General features: G+C 40.2%; 1 protein-coding gene across 11 annotated transcripts in view; it reads right to left on the reverse strand.

Moving 5' to 3' along the window:
* The window catches only part of LOC110537702 (CAP-Gly domain-containing linker protein 2), a 79,252-nt gene that overhangs the window by 37,025 nt on the left and 30,113 nt on the right, over positions 1 to 12,114 (reverse strand). For 7 of the 11 annotated variants that reach the window (XM_021623954.3, XM_021623953.3, XM_021623952.3 and 4 more), the window contains exon 4: positions 8,078 to 8,202. In XM_021623954.3, coding sequence (XP_021479629.2) covers positions 8,078 to 8,202 — 125 coding nt within the window. Of the gene's footprint in view, positions 1 to 8,077; positions 8,203 to 11,840; positions 12,019 to 12,114 lie in introns of those variants that run through there. The other 4 variants (XM_090192625.1, XM_090192623.1, XM_090192624.1 and 1 more) reach the window with 1 other exon arrangement.

Genomic DNA, 12,114 nt, shown 5'->3' on the forward strand with positions numbered 1-12,114 from the left:
GGCTTCCGTTGCGTCCAGAGGCAGTTTGGAACTCGGTAGCGAGTGTTGCAACCGAGGACAGACGATTTTTACCCGCAATGCGCTTCAGCACTCAACGGTCCTGTTTTGTGAGCTTGTGTGGCCTACCTAGGGTTGTACATTTTGGGGAATATTCAGAGGTGGAAACTTTGTGAGAATTATATGCAAATTAATACCATTTCATTGTTTTTTCCATTGGATATATTTTTATTACCTTTATTTAACTAGGCAAGTCAGTTAAGAATGAATTCTTATTTTCAATGACGACCTAGGAACAGTGGGTTAACTGCCTTGTTCAGAGGCAGAACGACAGAGTTTTACCTTGTCAGCTCAGGGACTCGATCTTGCAGTTCCTAGTCCAACGCTCTAACCACTAGGCTACCTGCCGCCCCGGATATATTTACCTTATCATAAGTAAACATAATCGCAAATGATTAAATCCTTCCAATAGAAATAAAAAACACTATTTAGTTACGAATTGAACTTTAATTAAATGAGTTGACTTCACATGGGATGATTTCACTGAACAAAAAAAAGGAAACATTGAATGATCCATCTCCCAAAAACATTTTCAACACATAAAATAATAGTCTAGAAACTAAAGGTGTGGTTGTCTTCCTCTCAGGCTTCCATGTCTTCTCCCTGGACCTCCTCAATGTCCACCTCTTGAACATCAGACTCTGAGGCCTCATCTTCACTGTCACTTTCCAACCTTGTTGAGGATGGCTCATTGTCAGACTCAAAAAGCCTTATATTTGCCCGGATGGCCTCCAATTTTTCAACCCTTGTATTGGTCAGCCTGTTGCATTCGTTGGTGTGTGTTCCAAACAAGGACCAGTCGCGCTCTGAGGCAGATGATGTTTGTGAGATTTGGAGGATGATGGAGGCAACAGGGGAAAGAGCCTCAGATCCACAAAGTCCCTTCCACCAGGTGGCTGATGAGATATGTTGGCATGACTGCCATATTGCATCTCCATCCCAAAGCCCTTGCTTGGAAGTGTACGTCGCCAGACTGCCAAGAACATTGCCCTCATCAAGGCCAAGGAGGCGAGACACAGTAGTGATGACACCCTAGGCCTTGTTGATGCACCAGACATGATACGCTTGCCAGCATACTTGGGGTGCAACATGTACGCTGCGGCGTGTATGAGCTTCAGGCAGAAGTCTTCATGCTTTTTGATGTATTTCAGAACTGCAGTTTCCTCCGCTTGGAGCAACAGTGAAGTGGGCAGGGCAGTATGGATTTCTCCTCTTACATCTACAAGCAGAGTCTGAACATCAGACAGATTGGCATTGTCTCCCTCAATCCGTGCAATGGCTTCTGCTATAGGTTTCAGGAGTTTCAAGCTGCTTACCACGGTCTCCCAAAATACATCATCCAGGAGGATCCTCTTGATAGAGCTGTCCATATCGGCAGTCTGTGATATGGCCATTTCTTGGAGAGACTCCTTCCCCTCCAGGAGACTGTCAAGCATGATGACAACACCACCTCAGGGGTGTTCCTGGGAAGCTTCAATGTGGTGCTCTTATTCTTCTCACTTTGCTTGGTGAGGTAGATTGCTGCTATAACTTAATGGCCCTTCACATACCTAACCATTTCCTTGGCTCTCTTGCAGAAGTGTTTCCATTGTTTTCAGTGACATGATGTCCTTGAGTAGCCGATTCAATGCAAGAGCAGCACAGCCAATGGGTGTGATGTGAGGGTAGGACTCCTCCACTTTAGACCAAGCAGCCTTCATGTTCGCAGCATTGTCTGTCACCTGTGTAAATACCTTCTGTGGTCCAAGGACATTGATGACTGCCTTCAGCTCATCTGCAATGTAGAGACCCGTGTGTCTGTTGACCCTTGTGTCAGTGCTCTTGTAGAATACTGGTTGAGGGGTGGATATTATGTAGTTAATTATTCTTTGCCCACGAACATGCAACCACCCATCAGAGATGATTGCAATACAGTCTGCTTTCTATATGATTTGCTTGACCTTTACTTGAACTTTGTTGAACTCTGCATCCAGCAAATGAGTAGATAAAGCATGTCTGGTTGGAGGGGTGTATGCTGGGCGAAGAACATTCAGATCCCTTCCAATACACATTGCCTATGAGCATCAGAGGTGAACCAGTTGCATACACAGCTAGAGCAAGACATTCATCAGCATTTATCTGATGAATGAGAAGGAGGACCACGAGCTGTTGCTATCAATAAGGTGTCTGATTCATCATTTTCACCTCGAATAGAAGTAAAGGGACTTTTGTCAGAGGTTGCTTGTTGTGAGCACTGAGGGAACATTATGCACTTGGCCAGATGGTTCTGCATCTTTGTTGCATTCTTCGCATATGATTTGGCACAGTATTTGCAAATGTACTCAGCTTTTCCTTCTGCATTAGCTGCAGTGAAATGTTTCCACACATCAGATAGTGCCCGTGGCATTTTCCTGTAAATATTAGAAAACAATGAGTTCATTTAAATAAATAAAAATCCCATGTACAGATAAATAGTTAAGCAGTTAGATTAAACAACTCCTTTTTAAGATAAATGTTTTAAAATGAAACATATGGAAACAAGTGAATTAACACTCCTCAGTTAGCAGGCTCAAGCAAGCTAAAACCCACATGGTAGCAAAAAGTAACTAGCAGAAATGGTTAACAAGTTAGTAGTGATTTAAACACACGTTGCTGTAGGCTGCTACTTGCTACTGCTACTTGTTAACAAAAAATAATGTAGGTCACAAAATATATTCACCCCACCCAGTATTGTAATCAAAACTTACCAGAAAGCATGTAGTCCTTGGCTCAGACAGTGTAGTAATGTGGGCTCAATAGCATCTCATTAGTGTGTAAGATCTTGAGAATCAGCTTTACATTTGATGGAAGAATGCACTGTACATGCAGATGTCACACTGGTATAAAGGATTTGGAGACAGACACGGGGATACATAATAGCGTTTTTTAATACACCCAAAACAAACATGTATACAAAACACTGGGATGTACCTAAACAAAAGAGCGAGGGTAAACCTTGAAGAACGACACGGGATGAGACCCGTAATACACAATGCACAAAACACACAGCACAAAAGCTGAAACAACGCAATGGTACTCACACAACCAACGGATATGGGAACAATACCCGACAATGGGGAACAATACCAGACAAGGACAATGGGGAACAGAGAGCACATATATAACATGCTGTATTAATCAGGGGGAATGGGAACCAGGTGTGCGTAATCAAAAAAGTCTGGGGTTGATGGGGTTGATGATAATGAATCCAGTTCAGTGAAGCCAAGAAGGCCGGTGACGTCGACTTCTGGAACTGGTGAACAGAATGAGCAGCAGTACCGGGGTGGATCCGTGACAGCAGAGGGTTGCAATTCCATTAAATTGGGGATAGTTTAACCAAAAAATGTCCAGAAATTTACCGGAAAGTTTTTGACCCTTTGCAACCCTAGGCCTACCACTTCACAGCTGCGCCGTTGTTGCTCCTAAATGTTTCCACTTCACAATAACAACACTTACAGTTGACTAGGGAAGCTCTAGCAGGGCCAAAATTTGACAAACTGACTTGTTGGAAAAGGTATTATCCTATGACGGTGCCATGTTGAAAGTCACTGAGCTCTTCAGTAAGGCTATTCTACTAATAATGTTTGTCTATGGAGATTGCATGGTGGTCGGCTCAATTTAATACCCCTGTCAGCAACGGCTGAAATAGCCAAATCCACTAATTTGAAGGGGTGTCCACATACTTTTGTATGTATAGTGTATGTATCTTGTCCATGCCCACCGTGCCTCTCCATGGTGCAGTTGGAGAGGTGCACTGCTACGCTCTGTCAAGGTCATCTAACATAAATAATGTAGCCTCTACGTAGAAGTATATAGCCTCTTTGGCCTTTTTTGTAGCCTACAGGGCAACCAAATGTATTTCAATGTCATGAAACAGACACTTTTTACATCATGTGTGTTTCCAATCAAATAGCCCAAATGGTGGCGCATATCAAATACAACGTGAAATTCGACGTGAATATGAATTAACGTCTTATCAAACACACCATATCCTAAAAACAGTACAGATAAAATGGAAAATAGCCTATGGAATGAAATTAGACTACACACGACTGCTGTACGCGAGTTCCACTTAGTGGGCTAAATTGCCATGATAATTGGGGAGTTCAAGTTTGTAAGCCTATTCGTCAATTTCTGAGCTGACCATGGCTAAGAAGAAAATCCGGACGGAATATTCCAAGATAACACAATGCCTGATAAACTTGGGTAGCTGACATAGGCGGCGAGTGAGTTTCAAGTTTGGGGAAATTTACAATTTATTATACTATTTCTACCGATCTGCAGTTTAATTTCAATAATAACATTTTCATTTCTCATTTATCTCTAATAATACAAATTTAAATTAAAATGATACAAATCTGAAAGTAAGAACTCAACTAAGGCAAGAGCACCAGCTTCTGCCATATGGACACATTGATACACCGTGAGCCATTGGCGGCAAAATAAATGAGCGCATGGAACTCAGAGATAGCCTATAGGTCAATAGAGCAGTAGTCCTATAACTTCCATTGTCAACTAAGTAAAAATGCATTAATCTCTCTACTCTGCCTGTCTGCCTCCCCTTCTCTCTGTTTGACTTGAAGTGTCGCTCGTGAATTGCAACATTATGCCAAATCAATCAACTGTGTCCGGCCCGAAGCTGTTGCTATTGCGAACTTGCAACATTGTAACAACTATCCACTGTGCAAACACTGGTTGAATCAACGTTGTTTCCACGTCATTTCAACAAATAAAATCTACATGATGACATTGAATCAACCTGGAAAAGGGATTGGATTTGCAAAAAAAGTCCTCACCTGTAATTTTTAACCTAAATTCAATGACATGGTGATGTTTCAACCAAATGTAAATCAAAACTAGATGTTGAAATGACATCTGTGACCAGTGGGTAGCCTATTCCGAGCCCTCAGAGTTTCTTGTGCTAATAAACTGTTGTTACCATATTTAGAAAGCATTTCAATCATGTCATGCCCTATGGCCCCACTTTTTTGAATAGGAAAAAAGTCATACATGATTTTTCATATTTTCTGAATATTTGTATGAATTTGAGCTTGTGTCCTCAGAAGTGAGTACACCTTAGCTATTTAATTTTTTTTATTACCAGAAAGGTAAGTTTTAGACCCCAAAAATGTTGCAGCTCAAATAATCATAATGGGGGATATTTTTACTTGGAAGGACGTCTACCATGGATCACAAAAATAATGATTATGATCACACTTCCTCAATTTAAATATTATGGAGACACACCGATACATCTGTCTGCCAAGCATGAGTTGTCAGTGTAGCCTGTCATCGTCTAGACATGACGTTGAAATATCTTTAAGCCTAGAATAAAACCTTCTACCCCAGGTTTCTGTTATAAGAGTCAATTTAATAAAAAATAAAAAAATTCCATTTGGAAAAATTAATCCTGTGCAAATCGTCCTTTGGAATAAAGCAAATGCTTGGATAATCATTTCATAACACAGCAAATAATAGGTTTATCGGCGTAGAGTGCACCGCATCATCCCATGGAATCTGTCAAGGCTGCGCACAGCAGAAATATCACTAAAATATTCTAGTTCCTACACATCACCTTCTATATACAAACAACATAGGCCTTTTATAAGTTGATAAGCAAATGGGCAGTATCATGTTCATGTCAGTCCTCCCTAGAATGCAAAATGTGTCTTCCTAGTAGGACTAGAGTTGACTCTTTTAACTCCAACCACAGGAGTCGGAGTCGACTCCAAAAATCCTGAAACCGGTCACCCCTACTAATGAATGAGACGAGTGAAGGATGCTCTTGCTTTTCATTGAGTGTACAAAACATTAAGAACAGCTTCCTAATATTGAGTTGGAACCCCCCTTTGCCCTCCGAACAGCCTCAATTCATCGGGGCATGAACTCCACTGGGATGCTGGGGTGGCAGGTAGCTTAGTGGTTAGAGTGTTGGGCCAGTAACTGATAGGTTGCTAGATCAAATCCTGAGCTGACAAGGTACAAATCTGTCATTCTGCCCCTGAACAAGGCAGTTAACCCACTGTTCATAAGCCGTCATTGTAAATAAGAATTTGTTCTTAACTGACTTGCCTAGTTAAATCAAATAAATGTTGACTCCAATGCTTCCCACAGTTGTGTCAAGTTGACAGGAGGTCCTTTGGGTGGTGGACCATTCTTGAAACACATGGGAAACTGTTGAGTGTGAAAAACCCAGCAGCATTGCAGTTCTTGACACAAATTGGTGCGCCTGGCACCTACTACCATACCCTGTTCAAAGGCACTTAAATCTTTTGTCTTGCCCATTTTTTGAAATGTGAATATTCAGTCAATTTCATTGTTTTAGGTTGTTTTTTTAAATGTATGATATGTCATCTGTTTTGTTTGTGTTACTTTGTACATGCTAAAACACAGGGCGGCGGGTAGCCGAGCGGTTACAGTGTTGGGCCAGTAGCCGAACACTCTCCGAAGGTGTCTCAGGGAGAGTTGAGATGTGCAAAAAAGCTAATTTCCAATTAATAGATATGTGAAATAGGACAAATATAAGCACCCACCAAATTATTTATTATTATTTAAAGTCATGACTAATACCCTTTAAAAATGTTTGAGTAAAATTAGCTCTTTTAATAAATGTTTTGCTTCTACCTTGCAAGGAAGTGGGCCATAGTTAATACATCGAAGGACGGGATAATTAATGAGTAATTGACATTGGACATCATGCCTATGCATCCCAATGTCTGTAAAGGAGCGACTGGAGAGCGTTTCATAGCGCATTTAGTATTTTCGACCGAGGCCCTCTTAGACAAAGATTCCCATGCTATGTCTCGGCGACGTAAATACATGGTGAATTTCCTGTTCTCTCTGCTACAGCATTGCAAGTGGTACCGGAGTGCCAAGTCTAGGTCCAAAAGGCTCCTTAACAGCTTCTACCCACAACCCATAAGACTGATGAACAATTAATAAAATGGCCACCCGGACTATTTACATTGACCCCCTCACCTTTTGTTTTTACACTGCTGCTACTCGCTGTTTATTATCTCTGAATAGTCACTTTACCCCTACCTACATGTACAAATTACCTCGACTAACCCCCGCACATTGACTCTGTATATAGCCTTGTTATTGATATTTTATTTTTACTTTTTTATCGATATTGGTGCTCACTACTAGGTTCCATCATGTCAAGTGGAATCAAGTCCTTTCTAATCAGAGGTTATGAGAGAAAGGTGGCAATGAGGACTAAGACTGGCCTTTCAAGACTATTGGGAAACATTACATTACATTCATTTTAGTGGCATGTTGGAAAAGTTATATCAATGTTCTAGTATGTATTATGTCATTAATAATATAGTACTGTAAAATGTGATGCAAGTCATGACTAGTTGCTGTCGAGCATTCCTTCACATTAAAAGGTATTTTAATAGAAATCAATCACTTTGAGAGGCGGAAAACATGCTTTTAGTTAAGTGGATTGAAATAAAGCTTTCTAAGGCATATTTCAAACATCAAATATGTAAGTCGAGGAAAGTAGAGCATGTTGCCGCTAGTATATGGTAGCACAGCTACTTTCCATCTCAATTTTTATTTTTTGATTTAGGGATTCATTTTGTAGGTAGAAGAGTGAAGTCATATTCTGGAGAGTGAAGTCATATTCTGTTTGCACAGTGATTTATGTTTCCACCATTTTGGAAATAATTCAGTTGAATATTGTGTTACAGAGGGGAAGGCCTAGCTCTAAATATTCACCATACAGTGGGATTGCAGCTAAAAAGAGAATGATGCTGTCTCGTCTGACACTAAACCACACATGATAGATTTGTTTAAGCCACTACTAGGCCTACAGCTAGATCTGCCAGACAGATCTGTGTGGGGTTTTTGTGTGCGTGCATGCGAGTGTGTGTGTGTAGGAGAGTGAGAAAGAGACAGTGAGAGACAGACAAATTTAAATAAAGAGGGAGTTAGATCAAGTGGGGAGAGGGGGAGAGAGAAAGACACACACAGAGAGAGAGAGAGAGAGAGATACCTGGTTCCAGCCACTGCACCGTCATTCTTCCCCAGGGGCTCGTCCAACTCCACGCCGCACCACTCACCCTTGGCAAAGTCAGTCTCTCCCACGTAGCGCACCACTCCTGTCTTAGTGCCCCCCACCTGAAAATACAAAGGAGCATGATGAACAACTGCAACATCTTGGGAATTATCATGTCCAAAATACCTTGCGTAGTAAGATAAAATATAGAACAACTGCAACTGAGGTAGACATGAGGTTGTCTTTCTGTTTCTTTTTGTTTGTTTGTTATTTCAGATACCCCCAAAATATGCATACTTGAAAAAAATATATGTTGTTTGCGACATCCTTTTCCAACTGTGCAAAGATGTTCTTACATGTTTATAAATAAGGTATGTAGTGTGGCGTAATCCTGCACGGCGCCTTCACCGCGACAGTATATACTGTATACCAAAAAAGGTAACAATAACCATTGGGCTACTTTCAGTGACAATGGAGTGTTGCCTTTTTAGAAGGTGGGATTGGGATGTTATGCATGTATCCCATAGTGACACTAAATGACGTAGACACATAAGGGTGAAATCAGACAGGCATCTTGGTGTTGCATGGGTAGACGTCGAAGTTGACAACTCGGAGTTGACAACTCGGAGTTGACAACGGAGCGACAGAGCTGATGTGTAATCGTGCATGACTGAAACAGCTGATATTCTATGTCTGAAAAGGTCACCGCCGGTTACGCTAATGCGATCAGACAGACTGATGATAAAGAAACGTACTCCATCTAAAGTTCAATCATCTACAAACAGTGGACCGAGGCAAACACAGATCATTTCTCAGTGTTTTGGAATGCCACGACAACAACAATATTGTGTCCTCTCCCAAACCCCCTAAAATATTAATATAAAATCTAAGATAATCAGATGGTATACTGTATATTGACATACAACTTTCCAAGCATCATCATGGCATGCACTAGGCTATACGCTACCTATGCTGCAGCGAATTTACCTGAAATGTTTCAATTTAAATGAAATTTACCTAAAAATGACCAACAGTTGAGATAAATTAACTGTGCACAGCGCTTCATACTGAGATGCGCTGTCTATTGCCAAGCAGCCCCAACAATATGCTTTTGGAACGCCCCACGTGATGATTGGCATGTGATTTGCTAGTGTCAAAGGAGGCCAAAGTCACGAGAGAACCAGATTCTCCGGGAGAATCTGACCCAACCATATCCAACATGCATCTGGCGTGCTCCGAACTCAAATTCACATATAAGCAACGGTATTTACGTAGCCCGAGTTGGCTAGAAGTACATCCACTGGAAAAGCACAGGTAGAGCTGATACTACCTCTGTCTGTAACAATGGAAAAAAGTGCGCATCAATACATCCCTTTTTTTGTATTTAATGTAAACCCACTGTTAGCACATACAGATGTAGGATCTTCATTTGAGCCAGTTTGTTACAGCAGGAAAATAATCCTGCAGCAACAAGAAATGTGAAGAGTTTTAGATTAAAAGAGTTTTAGATTACTTGATATTGTGTTTCTTTGTTTTTCTATTGAATATTAGGGGCATGTTTTTTAATTAAAAGAGTGATAGAAATGGAAGTAAATGTAATCAGAATGTTTTTAATACTCATTTAAGAGTAATAATAGAGTAATCAAATGTATTATGTTACTTATTACTTTCATTGCCAGGGAATCTTTAATCAACAACTGATTAAAATATGTTTAAGTCATCCGCCCAACCCCTAAACAATAACCTAACAAACAACAGGCCAATCGCCAATGAGTGAAATAACCTTTTCTTGATCTTCACTAAACCAAAATAAACAAATAAACCAATATAAATACAGATTCTCAACAATCGATTCGATATCATAAACAAGAAATATAAAGGATTTTTTTTATAAACATGATGAACACATATTATGTCATCATGGTCATCATCCTAGAGGCCAAACAATGATATCATCCATGCCAGTGTGTATCTCTTACTCAAAGCACTGCAAGGAGCAGAACAATGAAATTCAGTCTAAATTCATCTGATGGCAAAACCTGGTATAGCTTTCACTCTCTTTTCAATCCCCCAAAGGACTCTCCTGTTCTTTCACAGACAGCCATATTGATTCCACCTCTGGCTGTGAGAAGATATTGTTTTCTAAATGGTATGATGACAACACAAATGCAAATAACGAAGACTGAGATGTTATTGCTCCACAAGGCTTATTTACTGGAAAAAAACACTGCATTTCACAACTTGGTAAAACTTCCTATTAATACTGTCTTTATAATGGATTATAAGCACATTTATAAAATCCTATGAGGTACGCATAATGCATTATAATCCATGAAATAGGCACTAATAATTGCTCATTAACATCTGTAACTATATCCATAGAGCATTATGACAAGGCTCTATAATGCCTTATGACGCAAAGTGTTATAATGCCCTCACACCATTCTCATAGCGTTATAAAAAACATTACAATGAGGTAGAGGGAATTCATAGAGAGTGTTATCCACAACCATAAAAAATGTTGTGTGTGAATGTAGTAGAGATGGACAATGTCTCACTGAAATGAGTTGGTGGAGAATAGTGCTTTGTTCACTTCCCAACCTCTGACTCATGACTACTGCCATCTTGTTTTGAGTCACATCTTCTCCAGACTGATCCCGGGACACAGAGGCCTTTTGTGAGTGGGCGAGAGAAGAACCTACAGTAATTGTCTTTATGGAAAGAGAAAAGAGCATAACTTACTTACAGCACACTGCCCTTATGGATAGCATGGCATTGTCAGCACAGAGCAGTTTCCAGTGAATTATTATGTTGTACTCATCAAATTCATACAAATCAGTTGTGCTGTAGGTTGTCTTGTCATGACGTGTTTTAAGAACTTACTGCTGATGTTTGAGGATAAAAACTGCACAATGAATGTTGAGGGCTGATCGATTAATTGATCGATTGAATTGATCGATTAATACATGTTTATAATAAATAATCAACTTTATTTATTATAATAAATATAAATAATTATAAATATTATAATATAATATTTATTATATAATTATTAATAATAATTATGAATAAATCATATTAATGATAGTCATCATCAATGTCAATGTGAGTCAAAAAAGGCTAAATATCTCGACTTCCACTCCTTCTCATCCACATATGGTGCACATTTGTACGTGAAATATGAGTACTGTCACTGTAACATCCTCACTTCCTCTGAGAAGAGAAGCTCCAGCTTGACGTAACAGACAGACATTCATCACCCGTGAATCTACATAGAGATAACAAAAACACTCCCAAAGAATGTTGAGTCCTCTCTTCCTAACTCACTTTGTTTAGTTATAGGGACAGAAGGTAGCCTAGTGGTTAGAGCGTTGGACTAGTAACCGCAAGGTTGCGAGAGCAAATCCCCGAGCTGACAAGGTAAAAATCTGTCATTCTGCCACTGAGCAAGGCAGTTTATCCACTGTTCCCCTGGTGTCAATGATGTGGATGTCAATTAAGGTAGCCCCCCACACCTCTCTGATTCAGAGGGGTTGGGTTAAATATGTAAAACACATTTTGGCTGAATGCATTCAGTTGTACAACTAACTAGGTATTCCCCTTTCCTTAAACCTGCACAGAATGACACACCATGTCCAAAACAGCTTTCACACCAAGGAAAACATACTGTGTGAAATAGACCACAACCTAGCTTGTCAAAACATAAGGAGAAGACATCGACCTGGGTTGACAAAATAGGAGATCTTGCTATTTCACTGACCTGACACTGACCTGTCCATTTTCATGGGCTGGGAAGAGAGAAGTGTGATGGAGTAGTGTGAAAGCCATGAGGCAAAACACAGTTGTGGGCTGCTTGTGATGCCAGTTGGATGGATGACTGCATAACGATTCACAGATTAAAGCCAGTGTGCCTGCCAGCAGTGCAGAGACAGCGAGTCAGCAACATACTGTAAAACTCCTCTTGGCTACTGCCCCTCTAACTTCCTGTTTATCTGAAAGTTGGCCTGAGATGTGACTCAAAGCAACTCAGTTTT

Source organism: Oncorhynchus mykiss, chromosome 12 (assembly GCF_057628025.1).
Source record: "Oncorhynchus mykiss isolate SJ-2025 chromosome 12, ASM5762802v1, whole genome shotgun sequence".
NCBI lineage: Eukaryota > Metazoa > Chordata > Actinopteri > Salmoniformes > Salmonidae > Oncorhynchus > Oncorhynchus mykiss.